At 30.4% G+C, this 19,816-nt stretch overlaps 1 protein-coding gene and 1 pseudogene across 1 annotated transcript; one reads left to right on the forward strand and one right to left on the reverse strand.

Annotated features, from left to right (window-relative positions):
• Window positions 1–2,113: 2,113 nt before the first annotated feature.
• On the reverse strand, window positions 2,114–3,852 carry LOC123206629 (annotated as a pseudogene).
• Window positions 3,853–9,143: 5,291 nt separating this feature from the next.
• On the forward strand, window positions 9,144–10,928 carry LOC123206632 (UDP-glycosyltransferase 84B2-like). Its single transcript, XM_044623823.1, has one exon. It carries the CDS (start codon window positions 9,225–9,227, stop codon window positions 10,737–10,739), a length of 1,515 nt encoding a protein of 504 aa, XP_044479758.1. The 5' UTR covers window positions 9,144–9,224; the 3' UTR covers window positions 10,740–10,928.
• Window positions 10,929–19,816: the final 8,888 nt, after the last annotated feature.

Genomic DNA, 19,816 nt, shown 5'->3' on the forward strand with positions numbered 1-19,816 from the left:
ATATCTATTTTGGATACATATAATATTATTTTTAATATATATTTATATAGATTATTATATGATTAAATATTATTTTATTTTTAATTTAAAATTATTTAATTATATAATTATATATTTAGTTACGTATTTCAAATGGATACGTATAATTATATTTAAGAATAAAAAAGCTCATGAGGTCTTGACTTTCCCAGCCGTATTCTAGTCTTTAATATAAAATATCTTATTTATATATTATTAACCAAGTGACTCTATAATATAATTTATTTAATCTAAATGGTTGAATTATTGGATTAAATGATTATAATTATATTTTAAAAATATTTAAGTTATAATTCAAAAAGATTAATATTTTTTAAATTATTAGATTTAATTTAATTTTTTTTTACATTTTTAGTTATATCTCTTGATAAATATTAAAATTCTCATTCTAACCTAATGTTATTACGACGTAAGTATATATTTTTCTGTAGTGACTTAAATATCCCTTGGCTCAAAAGGAGATGTTGAGTTACATGAAGACTGTTACACTTACTCATCCTGTGATTGAGAAAGCTTTCCACTTGACCTTTTTTTTATTGGAGTTTGATCCTGCAAGGGATGAGGATGCAATGGATTTGCTTTGTATGAATTTGACCATGTCTGGCGTTAAGGCATTTGTTGGCTGAGGGGGCATTGATTGGATACTATGGAACATTCATTGGTGAAACATCATATTCATATTGTCCCACCACCATTTTAGTCTGAACTTTTGAAATAGGTAGCTAGGGGAGTTGATTTTTCGGTTGAATGATTTCATATTTCCAAGGAGAAATTCATGATGAATGGAATCTGGACGAGAAAACAAAGTATTGGAGAAAACTGGGTTTCTCTTTGGGAGCATTTGAATAGGAAAAATTTCTGGAATGAAATAAAAAATTTATTACTATTGGACAAACCAATAGAGAAATTTGAATAGAGTACTCCTATTGAAATACACTTAGAGTGCTGAAACTAAGCTCAAAGATTTATCTCTGATACTAAATGAGGTTTAAAAATTTGTTTTATAAAGGAGGTGTATTTAGCCATCACGAATGAAGATTTGACTAAATGAGACTAAAAGTCGCTTTCCAAAAATCACCCATCCAAATCCTTTTTTTCAATGGGCTAGCATGGGCTGGACTAAAAAAATTATATGCTAGACCCAAGCTCCACGGCCTTAGCCGATTTTGACCCAAAAGTAGATTGAAAGGACATAACCTGATTATACAGATAATATATTCTTATAAAATTAAATTTTATTTTATTTTTAATTTAAAATTATCTAATCATATGATGTTACATTATCTATATACTCAAATTATATATTAAAAACGTGTACGCATAGTTTTATTATTTTCATAAACTATATCAATTTTTCTGAGTGTATTTTTAATTTGAGATATATATATTTTTTAATTCAGTCACATGTGTTGAAATTATCATAATTATAAAGCTATATCAAATTTAAGATCATTGCTTATTTTATAAACATGATATGTTAATAGAATAATGTTATATATACCTAATTTTGAATACTCAATTAGATATTTAAATGATATGTTATCATGTGATTGAATATTATTTTATCTTTAATTTAAAATTTTTCGATTATATGATTTTGGGTACTAAATTGGATAATAAAAACTGAGTATACATAGTTTTCAGCAACATGAGCCATGGTTCAAATTCAATTCATGTGCTTCATCCCTATGTTCAATTGCATGTGAGAGCCTAAGAAGTTGATCCACACGTTGAGTCCTCGACCTCATCTTCGTCTTCTTCTAACAACACTGCGTTTTATCTTCTGTTTTTATATGCAAGTTATACTAATAATAAGACAGTAGGACTCTACAGTAAAGATTTAGGCGCTGAAACATTTTGTTTTTTCTTGGGTGATTGGATATGTCTGCATGACGAGAATAGATAGTGATCTTGTCATTCATCTGTGATCGCAATTTTCTCAGCAAGAGACAAATTAATCAGTTCACATTGCATTCTCAAACGATTCCATCACATTATTAATAGAATAAAAATATGTGTTGTATTTTCAATGGAACTGTTTCCCATCGTCATTATTAGAACCAAACAGCTGTGATTAATATAGTTTTATTGATCTCGGCCTGACCCTATCTTCTTCTTCTGACTGTTTGTCACAGAGTAGACCTTCACGTCCACAGGAATTTTCGTTAACAATCTCATCAACCAACCACTGAATATTCATGCCCGAGGAACCGCCGCTGGCTACTGCATTCCTTGCTGCAAGCTTCAATTCCGTGACATTCTTCTTGTAATCTTCTGATTTGGGTCCACTATAGATTTCTTCAATACATTTCCCCAGATCCTCAGTGGTAACAATTCCGTCACTGTTTGGCCTAAGCCTTAGGCCAATCTTGAAAACATCAGTTGCAAGCTTTGCATTTGTCGGTTGGTCAGTCCATTGAGGATATGCGATGACTGGCACTCCTGCAGCTATTGTTTCTGACAGAGAATTCCACCCACAGTGGGTTATGAAACCGGCAATAGCCGGGTAGGCCAAAACTTTTGTTTGGGGACACCAGGATGCAATAAAGCCTCGGTCTTACGTTTCTTCGACGAACGCATTTGGTAATTCACCTGCACCATCAGGTTTAGGAAATTCTGGTTGCTTTACCACCCATAAGAATGGATGACTACAATTCTTAAGAGCCATTGCCATGGCCTCCATTTATTTTGCTGATAAGACCAGGACGCTACCAAATGATATGTAAATAACTGAAGAAGCTGCTTGATTGCTTAGCCATTCTAAGCAAGAATCTTCAGGTTTCCAGAGTTCAACCCCGATATCGAGGATATCATCTTCACCGAGAAGCGAAAGAGGAACCAGAGGACCAACTGGTCGGATTTGACAAAGCTCAGACATGGAGTCGGTGACTTCTTTCTCTAACTCAAGAAACGAATTGGCCAATACCCAGTTGTGCTTCTTCATGTTTTGATACAAGCCAGATAACATTTTTAGGATGTTACTAAAAGGATCTGAAGGAAGAATAAATGAAGGCAAATCTTCCGTGGACAACACCGGTAAGCCTGGCAACTCGACGCTTAAGCAAGGACTCTCTAAAGTGGGAAACGGTTTTAGTTTATTTAAAAAACCATAATAAATAGCAAAGAGTGAACATGGTTGGATCCAAAGCAATGCACAAGGGACTTTATGCTCTACGGCAACATTAGCCGCCCATGCAACAAACGGATTGCTAATGGTGCAAGAAAGCTTCTTATGGTTATAACCGTTGTGTTCTTTGATAAGGTTTGAGAGGTTAACAGGTCCAACTTTTCCAAGAGTTTCAAAGTAGTGATCGAAATTGTTTGTCCTGTCGTAGCCTAAGTCGAACCCATCAGAGAAAAACAGAAACCGGATATCAGAGGTAAATGGGTTGGGCACATGCTCTTTAGCGTTTTCGGTGCAGGCGAGTCCAACATAGAGGCCTTTGGAGATTAAACGTTTGCCACGGAGAACCACACTTCAAAAGCTAGCTATTGAGATGGAAGAGTCTAATGCCATATAAACCCAATACTAGTTGCTCATACTTTTTAATGTGGGATCCAAGTCTCATACCTTGCACTTTGGATATTGCAAATAAAAGATATGGTGATGACTTTGATACCAAATGATGTGAACTTTAGGAGAACCACACCTCAAAAGCTAACTATTGAAATGAGAGAGCCTAAGACCATATAAACTCCACACTAGTTGTCCATACTTTTCAATGTGGGATCCAAGTCCCATACTTTGCATTTAGGATCCTAACACACATACACATGATGATGAATAGCTTGTTTGTCTTCCTTCAAAGCCATGAATATTTTGACACGAAATCTGGACAGACAAATGCGAGAGTATCAAAGGAAGAGAGGTTTCTAAGTGGAAATGGAATACAGCAACCCAAAATCATATGCCATATATATAGCCGGTCACTCGTGTATGTGTGTGTTGCATGCCGATTTGTGAGGTTTCACAGTATTATAACGTTTTGTATCACTAAAAGATTTTCGAGAAATTATATTTAAGAAAATATTCAGACGTAAGAACAGATTACCAGTATTTTATATTTTCCTTTTAGCCATTATTAATGTATTTTACACGTGAACTTCTATGAAATAATAGATTTCCCACTTTTTATATTTAAAAATGATCATTATCCATTATCAACGTATTTTTCACATGGGCTTTGATGAAAAAATAGATTTTTCACTTTTTCTAATTTAAAATGATCATTTTTTAAACTATTCACTAAAATCGAACAATAGTTTTAATCAAAATTTTAAAAATTCAATCGAACCAATCAATTTTGACTGATTTAACCAAAAACTCGTACATAATCAAATCTATTTTTCATGCAATTAGTTATCAATTAAAATATTAATTAAATCAAGTCAAAATTAGTCATCGGGTAATATTGAAATTTTAATTTATAAGAATTTTTGTACATATTTGACTCCAAATACAAAAGAGTTTATGTTATTAAAATTTGAGTCAAAAACTCATGATGAATCAAATTCACCTTATTTGAATTATTTGTATTTTAATATTGTGAATTATATTATTAATATAAATAAACAAATTTAAAGCCGTATTGATGGTAAATTTGAGAATATTTGATAGATGACATACGTATTAATTAATTAAATAATTATATATAATTCTGAAGTATTAATTCAATATTTCATAATTATTTATTCAATTGTAATGTTTAGATTAAAATTGATCGATTAAACTGATTAAACCGAAAACCAATAAAGTAATTAATTTGATACCAATTTAATTTTAAAAACCTTGATTTTAATAGTTAAAAGACATTTTTATTATTTATACATTATAAAATAAGTACGGTATCATTTACATTTCTAATAATTAAAACATATTATATTTTTTTATCCTAACACTTCCTACTTTCTTCTTCCCTCCTTTATCCTTCCCCTTCCACACCCTCCACCCCTTACCCCTTTTTTCTGCTTTTTCAAATTTTGCCACCAAAAAACACTCAAAGGAGTTAATGGAACTTTCAAATCTAAGAGGTGCTTATTGAAAATGTTCTCTTATTTATGATATTATGCTTCGGTTTACAGAGTTGTTCTTCAATTTTCGACGTTTTTTGGTGTCTTTTCGATCACTTTGATTCTACTGTGACATATAATTTGTAAACACCAAATTTTACTCAGTGACATTTTTAGAACATGATATCAATTAATTATATATTGGTCTAACAATGAAGGAGAGGGCATTGCGCTGTCATGATGAAATCTAGGGCAAATGTCATCACATTCTAGGCATTAACAAAAACCAGTCAAAAGATGGAAGATAATATAGATTATGAAGGTAAATATGCTTTTGGAAATAACAGACAACTCAAAGTAGAACTTCACACATTTAATCCTTCTAGTTGCACATATTAACTAATGTAAGCTTATATATTGTCAGGAAAAAATATAAAAAGCTTCATATGATAACAAAAAACATAAGCTTATAACCCATATTAGTTAATTTGCGCGACTAGAAGACTTGGATATTTAAAACTCTAACTTGAGTTGCCTATTATTTTAAAAGCACATTTGCCTTCGTAATGTATATTATCATCCCTCTTCTAATAGTCTTTATTAATATCTAGAATCTAAAACAATTTGCAATAGACTTTACCCTTACATTGTAGACAACCCCTCTCCTCGGTTGATAGACTTATATGAATTCCCGTATCATTTTATTGAAGAAAGAAGGCTGGCAATACTTGCCTTCATCATGTATATTATTTTATTAAATCGGGACAATATAATTAAAGGGATGAAATTGATTTTGCCATGATATTGTAAAGGAAAAAATTTTGGCACCAAAATACAATTATTGGGACAAACAATTGATGACAATTGTAAACTCATTACTATACCAATATTTATTGTGAAAATAACTTTAGGTATTCATGATATATTAAACAATGAATGAACCATTTTAATGAAAACAGGTTGTGACAAGGTGATTTGTTATATTAAGTATTGACAAAATTGATGGTGTTATAATAAATAAGTTTATTTCCAAAGGAGGTAAGTTTCGACCCAAAAAAATGACAATGTGATAAAATTTTCCATTACCATTAACTTAGTGTAACACATTCACTTACAAAAATTATAAACTCGTTATTATAACAATATTTATGGTGATAATAACTTTAAGAAGTCATGATATATCATACAATTTATGAATCATTTAGGTGAAGTTATGTTATAATAAGATAATTCGTCATACAAAGTCGTGATGATAAACTTAAAATGTCAAAATTAATGTTAATATGATAAGATAAGATAATTTGCTATACTAAGTTGCGATAATAAATTTAAAGTGACAAAATCAATGTTGCTATGATAAGATAAATTGATTCTAAAATGAGGGAATTTTGGGGGCAAAACAAAATCTATAATGTAACAAAATTTGTGATTACCATATAGTTATTATGACCAATAAATTGATAACAATTGTAAACTTGTTACTATAAATGGACAATAATAGAGTTGTAGTGACTAGACCTATAAACATGTGAGTTTGTTAGGGTATAGACCTTGGTTAAACATGGATGGATAAAACGTGTAAAAATATGTATACCCACCCCCAACCTTATCATTTCATTCAATGTATCATTCTAACCCCTAGAATTTTTACCAAAAAATATCATTTCATTCAAGCTATTATTCTTGAATTTGAAACTTACCAAATTAATTTAACGCACCAAAAAATAATACATGATCATCAAATAAATGTAATTTTGAGTTAATATTCATATAAATATTTAAATGTAACAAACTTTATTCCTTGAATTTGAAATCACAATAATAGATTTTGAGTGGGAGTGTTAAGGTTTGGTTGTGATATTGTTTTGAGAGTTTATATAAAAGGGGGTGATCGTATTTTTGTTTTCAATAAAATTATGTATACAACGTTATACACAAATAATGACATATTACTATATAATCAAGTATTAGACTATCTCTAATTTAAAAGTACCCAAAAGTACTCATCGCACGATGATATATAATTATTTGTACACAAAATTATACATATTATTTGTACATATAACATTACTTTTTTTAATTTTTGATTTTAGATTTTTAGTTATATTGAATAACTCCTAAAGAGTCATTTAGTTTCGTATACAGCCGTTAATTTTGCTCATTTTTTCACTAACCCATAGCTTTCTCACCGGAATAAAAATATCTCCATCACAATCAACAAAGAGTAGAGCTGAAAATATTGTATGGTAGGTGAGTATTCATGAGCACGAAGACAAACTGATTAAGTTGGGCTATCTCTATCTTCACTTAACGAGTCATTTTCATGGCTAGAAAGATTTTTTTCCAAACGTTAACTTGTTCTCTAATAATTCCTCTCGAGTATACGAAAAATAGACCAGAACCCGACGTACATATACATGAAAGCGTTAAATGATGATAAAGAGGACAGTGAATATATAACTTCAATTTTTGGGGAAATATATATATGAAGATAGAGATAAAATCAATCCCAAATCTCAAAATCTTCTCCTTCTAGAAATGAAGTCAAATTAAAAAATGACTATATTTATATAAAAATAATATGACTATATATATAAAGACCGTTTTAATTAACATCCCGAAAAATAGATTTCACATAAACGTACTGTAGTGTTTGTGAGTTGATAAAGACCAGAAGGTTTAGAATTTTGGTTATTAGGCTAATATAAAGGCAACAGAAGCTGAGTAGGGTTTTTTTTTTTTTCGCATTATTTATTTAGTTTTGGTGGACATAGAACTTTCACGTAAATTTAGTATGTATTATTAGTGTTATTATTTCCTTAATTATGCTGGCTAAGTAGTGAAAGTAACGGACTTTACAACTAAATCTGTAAAATATATTAACATTTTATTTAAGCCACTTCTAACGAAAGATACTATATGACTGTAATTAACTTTAATAAAAGTTTTATACATCTAATCCTTGAGGTAATTAGTCGACGTCCTGGTATTTGACATTTTTGCGCACGCTGAAGGAGGAATCCATACGTATCACCATATATAGGATTTCCTTTGTCTTCGATTCAAGCAAGACAAACATATGCGTGCCCACAAGGAAAATAAGGCAATTCCACCATTTAAGAATTAGACTGAAACTCTAAAGGTGGATTTCTATGCTTAGATGGATGATTTTGGATACGTTTAATTCAGATAATCTTATATTACAAAAAATAAAATATTAAACAATGATTGATTACCTGAAAGATTATAAATTGTTAATTTTGATAAAATTTATATTTATAAATAATTATTATATTTATTTGATAATAATAAATTAATATTTAAATATTATTTTATTTAAAAACCCTTACAAATTATTGAGTATAAATTAATATTGTGTTTGATTAAACTAGCATGTCTTATGCTAAATGTTTGTTTTGTATATTTTCAAAATATTTTTCCCATTAATAATATATTAATTATTTTCCATATTATCAAATTATGAAATTAATTAATTAAATTATTATTTTTAAGTTGATATTTATTTTATAAAGTTTTCTCTATATTATTTGTGGTTTTAATTGAGAACAATGATATCTCTTTTATAAAAATTTTACAAAGATATAATTGTAAAAAATTAAAACCACCTTATAATATTTTAATATTTAATATAGATATTTTAATCACTTATATTACTTTATATATTACAAGAAAAAGATAGATTTTATTAAACCCTCTACAAATAAAGTTTTATGATTTATATAAGAGTAAAACTATGTGCACAATCTATGCGTATAATTTTATACATATATAATAATATATTATTATGTGATTAAATAATTTTAAATTAAAGATAAAAGAATGTCCAATTATATGGTGACATGTCATTGTTTGTATACAAAATTATACATATAAATTATGCATATAGTTTTATTATTTATATTAAACAGTCAATAAAATCTGTGGGGAAATTACTATCTTTGAAATAGTTTTATTTAGTAATACAAATATTTTGATCCTAATTAGAGAGCACCGCATTGAAGACTCACAAATCTTAGTGACCGTCTATATATAGGGCATATGATTTCGGCTTATCATACTATACCATACTCGGTTTCCACCACAACACCTTTCTTTCTCTTTTTTAGTAGCCTCATCTTGGGTCTTTCCTGAGAAATTTGCTTGTCTGACCATTCATGGCTCTAACGGAAGACAAACAAGTCATTCATCATGTGCTATTGGTGGCATTCGCAGCTCAAGGTCACATTAATCCATTGCTTAGACTTGGCAAACGCCTTGTCTCCAAGGGCCTCCATGCTACACTCGCCTGTACCGGAAACATCCAAGAACGCTTGCTTAAACAATTTGCCACCACCAACACAGAAGACGAAAGCAACAACAGCAAGAACCACTCTATTTCTGGGATCCAACTTCTGTTTTTCTCTGATGGGTTCGACTTAGACTATGACCGCAAAGCCGATTTAGATCACTACTTCAACACTCTAGAAAAAGTCGGTCCTGTTAACCTCTCAAACATGATTATAGAACACTACTATAATAACCACAAGAAGCTCTCTTGCATCGTTATCAATCCGTTTGTTCCTTGGGCGGCTGATGTTGCTGTTCAGCATAGAGTCCCTTGTGCCTTGCTCTGGATCCAACCATGTTCAATCTTTGCTATTTATTATCGTTTTTTCAACAAACTAAACTCGTTTCCCACCTCAGAGAACCCTGACTTGAGTGTTGAGTTACCAGGCTTACCAGTGTTGTCCACAGAAGACCTTCCTTCATTTGTTCTTCCTTCAAATCCATTCAATAGCCTCTTAAAAATGATCTCCGGTTTGTACCAAAACATGAAGAAGCACAAATGGGTACTGGCCAATTCATTTTTAGAGTTAGAGAAAGACGTCATTCACTCCATGTACGAGCTTTGTCCAATACGACCCGTCGGTCCTCTGGTCCCCACTTCACTACTTTGTGAAGATGAAGACTCCGATGTTGGCGTTGAACTCTGGAAACCTGAAGATGCTTGCTTAGAATGGCTAAACAAACAATCAGCTTCTTCAGTTATTTATGTATCATTTGGTAGCATCACCGTCTTATCAGCAAAACAAATGGAGGCCATAGCAACAGCACTGAAGAATAGTAATCATCCATTCTTATGGGTTGCCAAGCAACCAGAAGTTCCTACATCTGACGGTGCTGGACAATTACCAAATGGGTTCATCGAAGAAACGAAAGACCAAGGCTTTATTGCATCCTGGTGTCCCCAAACAAAAGTTTTGGCCCATCCAGCAATTGTCTGTTTCATAACTCATTGCGGGTGGAATTCTTTGTCAGAAACAATAGCTGCAGGAGTGCCAGTCATCACATTTCCTCAATGGTCTGACCAACCAACAAATGCCAAGCTTGTTACTGCTGTTTTCAAGATCGGTCTAAAGCTTAGGCGAAACAGTGAGGGTATTGTTAGCACTGAGGAAGTGGAAACATGCATTGAAGAAATCATTAATGGACCCAAATCAGAAGAGTACAAGAAGAATGTAATGGAATTGAAGGCTGCAGCAACGAAGGCAGTGGCTAGCGGCGGGTCGTCAGACTTGAATATTCAGTGGTTGGTTGATGAGATTAGCAATGGAAATTCTTGTGAAAGTGAAGGTTTTCACTTTCTAAGTGACAACCAGTCAGCAGAACAAGATAAGGTTACGACTTAATTGTATTATTATAGCTGTTCTGGTTCACATAATGGGAACTGTCTTCATCATTTGTGAAAATTGAAAAAGGCATGTATTATTGAATAGTTGGAATAATTTGAAGTATGCAGCTACGATCTGATTTGTCTATTAATTGCTATAAAAATAATGACTATGAATAAATGGTAAGGATATCTATCTCTTATGGTATGAACATTTTTAATCAATTAAGTCTTTATATTCATGTAACAAGGTATCAAAATCCTCGTATGAAAGTTTGGTAATTTTTTTGGTAACATTTTATCACTGCCGAGTATTTTGTGCCTTCTTCTATGTCAAATAACAAGGTATCATTCATCTTGTTCCTATTTCCTGCCTATGTCAATACGTGTATATCTTTACCAAAGCTCGTTTACCTCTTTACATTCGTACTCTTGTTGACAAACTCCACATGGATTATACATCACCATCTTGAGTTTGAGGAGAGCTGTTAGCATTATTTAGCTCGACCATTAGCTCCCTACTTGTATACATCATTGGCTTTCTAATTGTATCCTTAATTGTGGGCTAATTCCTTAACTTTATTTCTTTCTTATTCTACTATAAATAGGCTCGGATGTAAACTTACTGAATCATGAAATACAAAAATACCATTCTCTCAATGTAACAAAATCAGCTTACCTCTCTTTAAATTGATCTGAAATCCCTCACGGAATTTATAAAATGGCTTTTGAAACCCTGCCAATTTGTTGATATCAAATCTGAGATCACTAAAATTTCGAGTAAAAAGAAAATTGTGAATGTTGCTCGACCACTCTTATAAGATTTATATTGGGTTGTGGAATACTAATTATCTAAAAGTTTTGTAAAAGAAGTACGCATGTGTGGATGAAAAATAACTGTGATTCACGTGAAGAGTCTGAAGGTAGACGACATTGACTGCACGCATAAAGCCTGTGCGAAGAACAAAGGCTTTTTGTACCCATCTGCATTCACTTTAATTTGTATTTCAACTTGCCATCCAATAGAATTCTGTTTTCACTCAACCCGAGTCAGAAATCTCAGGCATCGCCAGCAAGAAGCAAAATTCTATTTTTCCTCGATCCAACTTCATCGTCAGCTATCTTTATCACTCGATATGATATTATTGCCGTGTTCTGTTAATTCTAATTTCTAGGGAAGTAATCCTAGCGCCCATCTACTTGGTCTTCAACCCTAATAGCTAAGTACACCTATAATTTACAAAAAAAAAAGGCGAAATAACTATTTTCCACCCAAGGTTTGATGCAAATCCAAATTTTTACTTACTAATCATCGAAAATTCAAACTTCCACCTGTCATTTGGCCTGAAAAAAATATTCTCTTTATTCTTCTTTCAATACAGAAAATAATTTCTCTTTGTTCAATTGTACGTAATGAATAATGGGTTCTGCATTAACAATTAATGGAACAAAATCAGGCTGAAGGGCCGTGGTAAAAGTCCCATATCAAGTCTAAAAATTAACAGTGTTGTTCTTCAAGCAGTTTATTTATGAAAACAAAAAATTTCCGTCAAATCGCCCATTTCAAGCATATATTTTGTGAAAAAAAGAAAAAAAAGTGAACATTTAGACTTTAGTTATACTCTAAGAATTCAGATATTGCACTAAATATTTAATGATAACATTAAATTTTGTATCAGAATCTATGTTATCAATTGCTTCATATGTATATTCTCTAAGTCTTTTATTAGATTCTGACTAAATTTTGTTTGTTGTATTGTATTTTCTATATTGGATATTGTTATTAGGGTTATTAAATTAAATGTCTTAATATACTCAAAACTAAAACAAAATGTCTAAATATTTTTTATATAAAACAAAAATACCTGTAAATGGATCAAAATACCCTTTATATGAACTTGTGAGACTGTTCACTCATGGTGAACACATCACGAACTAACTGTTCACTTTACATGAAAGAGTGATTTTTCGTTAGCTGTTCACTCATGGCAAACAGTACATTACAAAAAATCACTATTTTCACATGAATGAATGGTAACTTTTGCGATGCATTGTTCACTACGAGTGAACAGCTCACAAAAAATTACTATTTCAAGTGAAGTAAATCGTAACTTCGTGATACACTTTTTACTTTGAGGCATGTGAATAATGTCTCGTGAAATTTACTATTTACTATGAGGCACAGTTTATCACGAATTTAATTTCTAGAAATTAAATTAATTGTCCAAAATAACAACAATCAAATCTAGACCGATTTTAATATAAAATCACCCAACAAATTCATTTAAAACACTAACAAAATTAACTCATATAATCAATTGTACAAATTCAAAAACCCTAACCTAAATAATGTTGGACATTTTTGCTTTGAGCATATGAATTTAGGTCATTTAATTTAATTTTGCTATATAAAATATACAAACTTGATTTAATGGATAAATTAAGTTTTATGTTAAGATTCGTATAAATATTTTATTATCATGAACATAGTTTTTTTCTATTTGAACTCATATACAAAAATTTTCTTCCTTCCAAGCTAATCTATAATGTTAGATGTTAAGTGAAATTGAAAATTTAAATAGAGTAAAGAAGATAGGAGTGTGAAAGTTTATATAAAATAGGTGAAGGATAATTTGTATTTTTAAAAAAATTGAGACATTTTTATTTAAACACTTGAAAAAGGGGATATTTTTCTTAAGCCCCTAAAAGAAGGGCATTTTTGTTTATACCCTTGATATGGGGGCATTTGACTTAACATCTCTTGTTATTTACTAAAAAATACGGTGTTTGGTATACCATCATAATATATTAAGGGATGAAAATTAACTAGCTACTTTTTAAAGGGCACATAGAAATTATTCCACTTGTTGACTTTTATACCCATATACCCAATAGTTTCAACTATGACAAAAGTGCCCCCATATATAAAGGCAATTTTCAGTCATTCTACACCTTACGCAATTTACACGATTATCATCGTCCAAATTTTTTGTTCAATTTCCAGCTAAAATTTTGGTGCTCTAAGATTCATGGCTTTGGAGACAAATATTTCTTCCATTTGAAAGATTTTGTTGTCTTTCTTTCCTAATTTGCATTGTCCAGTGCCCATTCCTTGTGTATTTTAGAGTAAATAAATTGGGAATGAAGATTTTGATGTTACATTTTACTAGTTTATTCCCGAATATTGGTTTGACTACTTGCACAGTTTGGTGTTTTTCAACAAGTTAGGGATTTTGGGTTTTGAATGTTGATTTTCATGGATTTTATTGGTTTTTTTGGTGAGTGTATTTGTGAATGTAGTTGGGATTTAAGATAATAGAAGTGTTTTTGTTGGGTTGGGCAATTTTTTTCTTTATGCCATCTGGGTAGATTTACATGATCTGGAACAATGAAGATTCCCAACCCCCGCACCCCGATTATGTAAGTGAAATATTTTTAGGTGACGACAACAACATCCATGATATATATATAGAAAAATGGTTCAAAGCATAATTATGATATTGAGATATATGATATGATAGTCATGTTAAGGATGATGTTGTCAGGCGAATCATTTATCCACTTAGCATAAAACATAGTACAAGATTTAATCACTCATAAATATCATAACAAAATCCCAAGGAATATAAATTTTTTTTAATACACAATCACTTTAGAAATTAATTAATTGATGAATTAAAAATCTTACTTGATTTTGGGTTTAAAGTAATAGATATTTCAAATGATAGTCAGCATTAAAGATTGATAGTGTTATGATTTGTTTATTTGAAGGGTTTTGTTTGAATGATGGAGATGAGAGCAAATTTGTAGTTAACTCAGTTGTTTGGTTGGAGAGACATAATCTTAGGGTTGCTCTTACATTAATATGATATTTTTTATTTTTTCCAATTAAATTGTTTAAAAAATTATTTATTTATACTTAATAATTCATGCAAAAATCAATGGCAACTTTAATTTAAAGTTTCAAAGTATTTTTTAAATATATTTATTATGTTGTTGGCATGGCAATTGTCAGATTACAACACTTCGACATTAAAGTCGGCTTAGTTTAGATATAAAGGTAAAATCATCATTTTACCATTAAACCCTGAAAAACTATATTATTTTACCCTTATAATTTAAAAACTAATAATTTTTCCCTAGAATTAAGTTTTAAAAAGTTACAATTTCCCCGTTAAGGTTTAAAAATTTTTTCCAACAACCAATCCAACAAGTTGTCAATGGTTGAAATGATAGGAGGATGGCTTTTGGAAGATGAAGCATTGTCTGTCATCCAAATATCAAAGGACAACGCTTATAAAAGACAAAACATCATTGATCTGGACAAAGTTCTCTATTACTCCGTTCGTTAGATCGACGATGCTTCATCATCCAGAAGTGTCATAATTCGATGTCTAGATGACATACGATGCTTCGTTGCCTAGATGACGTCCTTCTATTGTTTCGACCATTGATGATTTACCAGATTTGTTAACTTAAAAAGATTTTTAAATCCTAAGAGAGAAATGATAACTTTTTAAAACTTAATTCTAAGGAGGAATTGTTATCTTTTCAAACTATAGGAATAAAATAATATAGTTTTTTTAAGGTTTAGTAGTAAAATCATGATTTTATCCTTATTTTTAATAAAAAAATTTAACAGAAATTAGTTTATAGATAAATATTTGAGTTTTTGAACTGTCATAAGTGTTATTTTAATATTGAGCTAAAACTTGGGTAGGAAATAATCCATTGCCCATTTATCTATTATACTAAATTAGAGAGATTGAACGTAGCTTATAGCAAATCCAAAGCTTCAATACTTGCAAAAAGTTGACAAATTTGCTAGAAGCCACATCATCTCTGCCGTTTTGTGAATATGATGTACTAAACAATTTGTATTATTATGAGTACCTTTTTAATTCGAGACCTTATTTTTATTCATATTGATTGGATATATAAATTTAAGATATAGTTATTAGATCTATAATTATTAGGTTAAATAAATTAAAATTTTATAAATATAATAAAAATTTAAATTTAATTCTTTTTCTAAAAAATTTTAATATTTTATGAGTTTCAGGCACCAATTTGTATTATTACTTTAATCAATGTTTTGATGTGCAGAAAGTTGGTTATTATGTTTGAAACTGAGATATCCGAAGTCCTTGAACTGCAGAAAGATAAATGTATTTCAAAGAGTTGGTCATCCTAGTTTCCAGTAGTACATGCTTTGACTTTGAATGTTGACAGAGTTGACGATTAGCTGTGTTTATATTGATGGCTTACCATGGCTTGAAGTTTTGGCAACCGATTATGGCCGGCTGTTCAGAACTTCAGATGGCTGTTTGAAGTGACAACGCAATATATTGTTGTGAAAATAACAAGATTGGTTCACCCCACCACCATCGACTTACTGTGATTCATTTATAAGGCTTGTCGTATGGCTGAAAAAGAAATCAGTAAAATGATTATAGGGGAGGGGATCCCAATCCTATCTTTTACTCTGTCTCTGTTTTTATCTTATCTCTGTAGTAGATATTAATTTATATCTTTATTATATAAATAATAAAAACTTTTTACCCTTTTTTTATAAAAAAAAATCTTATTTCTTTGTAAGAAAAATTCTTTTTTTAGTATTCGTAAAAAAAAAATTATTTTTTTATATAATCTAGATATAATATAAATATATTAATTAACAAAATTAAAATGAATCTATTATTTTAAATATTACAAATATTATATATTAATCACTTTAATATATATAACAAAAATTTAAATAAATTTAAAAAACACAAATAATCTAGAACTATAAAGATATATTAGTGTTATAAATAAATATATTAATATAAAAGGATGAAGATAGAGACAAGGATAGAGGCGAGGTGGAGAGGAGATAGGGAGAGGTACATGTATCCTTATCCCTAATTATAGAGATTTTTTTCGTTTCCATCATCTTTTCGATTTTTATTGGATAATTCTCTTTCTATTAGGGTTGAAAAAGGATCAGAACCCCTAAATTTGGGTTTAAATTACTATTTTTATTAAAATATAGCTAGTTTTCCTATTTTTATTTTTAAGGTCAATTTATAATTTAAATATATAATAATTGAGATAATGACTTGTAATTAAATGATGTAAGTATTTATTTTTCTTTTCACTCTAAAATCATCTAATCAAATATTATTATTTTAGTTTGGATAATTTAGTTATTCATATAATTATTATCTTCACCAAACATAGGCCGCTACGAATTTATAAAATTAAAGCAAAACTTTCTTTGTTTCATAGTTGGCAAATATAAAAGACGGCCACCAATGGTACATTCGATTTCATGTACTTCAATTTTGCTTCTAATTGACGATGCATCTGTTTAACTTCCAATCAAACAGAAATTAGGAACATCCAAACATCATCACTGTCAAAGCATAATCAATATATGTATCAAATATTATTTTATATTCAACTACTTATCTTCTTCTTTTTGCTTTCTCGGCTCACCAGGGAAAAGGAAAAAATATAATATATAATGAGTGACAAATAAGTAGGAAAGGAGGGTGCCTAAAAAATTAGTTGGGATCCCAAAGCGGATACGGGTTTTCCTTTCTTCTCCGAGGTATAGCTGGAGTCAATATGCACTTAAGCTTTTGTCATTTTGCTCTTCAATGGTACAGTCAACATGCACTTTCCACCAAATTTTCCAAAATATTAGAAAAGTTTTTAAAACCCCACAACAACTCATACCATAATTATGGACACTTTGTGCAACACTAATAGCCTGAAATAAGATCCATTAACTAATATTTTATTTAGGTAAGTTACTGTTTACTACGGAGATCTTAAACTTGTGGTCAGGTCCCATATGAGATTCCCTTTTGTCCGTCCGAAATATTATTACTAGAAAGAAAAGAGCAGCTCAATTGTTTGCCGGCCAAAGGACTATTTTCCACCCAAGTTTAGGTGTGATTACAAAGTTATATTTACAGGGTTTAAAAAATTCAAAGTCTCATCTATTAACCAATTAGAGTTAAAATTTTTTGTTAGATACATGAGTAATATTGTTATTTTATTATTAATATTAAAAAAATATAAAATTTATTATATTTTTCTCTCCTAAATTTTAAAAACTAATATTTCACTTCTTTTAAAGTTTTTTAACTTTGAAAAATCATATATCCTCTCAAAACCTTAGAATTTTTTTTCCCTCCAGCCACTTTCTCCAGCGATTTAGAAAGGATAACAACGAAGTTTTTTCGTCGATGAAGAGATTTCAGATCTCTTCCTCAACGAAGAGATTTGAACATTTTGTCGACAAAAAGATCTGGATCTCTTCATCGATGAAGTCCATATCTCTTTCTCGTCAACAAAGAGATTCATTTCAAATTTATCTATGTGCATCAACCAATGGTTTAGGGTGGATAGTGAAGTTCGTTGACGTCGGAGATAGTGGTCGGAAAGGTGAAAAAAAATTTAAGAGAAAAATGTGACTCTTCAAAGTTAGAAAACTTTAGATAATGGTGAAATTGTTAGTTTTTAATCTAATGAATTTTATATTTTTTTAATATTATTAGTAAAATAACGATTTTACCCTTGTTTCTAACTAGAAATTTTAATAATAGTTATATCATGGGTAAGACTTCGAATTTTTCAAATTTCATGAGCGTGACGTTGGGATTGCACCTAAACTTGGGTGGGAAATAGTCCTTTGGCCTTGTTTGCCCTATGTTTTGTGCTACAGATTTCCCACCCAAGCTATAGGCTAGAAGTTTTCCATCTTTGGATAAATAAATAATTTTTTTTAACTCAAAATCAAAACATTAATGGTATAATAGTAAAATAATAATTTTACCATTCATAAATTTAAAAAAGTTAATTGTTTTACATTTTAAATCCAAACGTAAACATGACATTTAACCTTTAAAATGTTTGAAAATTTGCAAATCAGTTTTTGGAATTTTTTCTGGAAATCTTAATAATGTCGGTGACACTTCTTCACTGCTACCACCACCACCACCACCACCATCACCAGGATTTCACCATGGTCATCCTTATTATTAAAATATTATAATGACACCCTTCTAAACTAAACTGTGAACAGAAAATTAGGGATATAAATGTTAATTTGTACAACTCTCAAGGGACAAATGAATAATTTCCCATTTTTTTTGTTTCAGAAATTATATATTCTCCCGTATATTTTGAAAACATTATTACCGTCCTAACAGTTCGTAATATAGTATTTTTTTTTCCATATTTTAATAAAATTTATCGTTTTACAGAGGGTGATTAATTAAAAAGAAAAAATAACGGTGGTTTTTAATAAGTATACGGTTGCTCTTCACCTTACAATTTTGGGTTCTGAACCACTAATTATTGGTGCAACGTACAATTTGAGAGCCATTAAATTTCTGAAGCTATACCGATGAATAGAAAGTAGTTGTAGTTCAGCTACATGCACGCAAAAGGAAAGAAATTTGGTTTCTATTGTCTGATTAGCATATATCTGAAAGCACTTACGAAAGTACGTGCGGATGTTTTTGGCATTGACCTATCTGCTGTAACTACTTGTCGGCCATTTCACCTTCTAGTCTAGCAAAAACTTCATTACTTTTTGCCTTTATTTAAGGCGCCCTAGAAAGTTTCTTCTTATTCTTCTTCTAATATATGTATTGCATAAATGACGGCAGCATGGACGAACATTATTGTTACAGAATACTGGACAATCCACGATCAATATTAGCTAGCTTTAAATGCGAAAGCGCTCTCTCCACAACAAAAATTCACCGTCTACCTAATTTTCAATGATGGTTAATTGCAACTTTCCATAAGACATAATTATAATTAGACAGGCAAGAAATTTAGTGATTAATTGAAATTAATGGACTGACATCAATGCTGATGCAGATAATTATGTTAAATAGCGGGCTACAACATTCAGTTGACGGTTGTAGTCTATTGGCCTCTGTTTAATTTATCTTCCAAATTGACTTTGCCATTCTAAACGAACTTTCATAAGCAAAGTTAGCTAGCTGAAGCTGACAGTCATATCTTCCCAGAAATCACCCTTTGAATATGAGATATATTCATATCGTATATATTTGCCCGCTTGCCTTGTTT

Source organism: Mangifera indica, unplaced genomic scaffold (genome assembly GCF_011075055.1).
Source record: "Mangifera indica cultivar Alphonso unplaced genomic scaffold, CATAS_Mindica_2.1 Un_0044, whole genome shotgun sequence".
In the NCBI taxonomy this organism is placed as follows: Eukaryota; Viridiplantae; Streptophyta; class Magnoliopsida; order Sapindales; family Anacardiaceae; genus Mangifera; species Mangifera indica.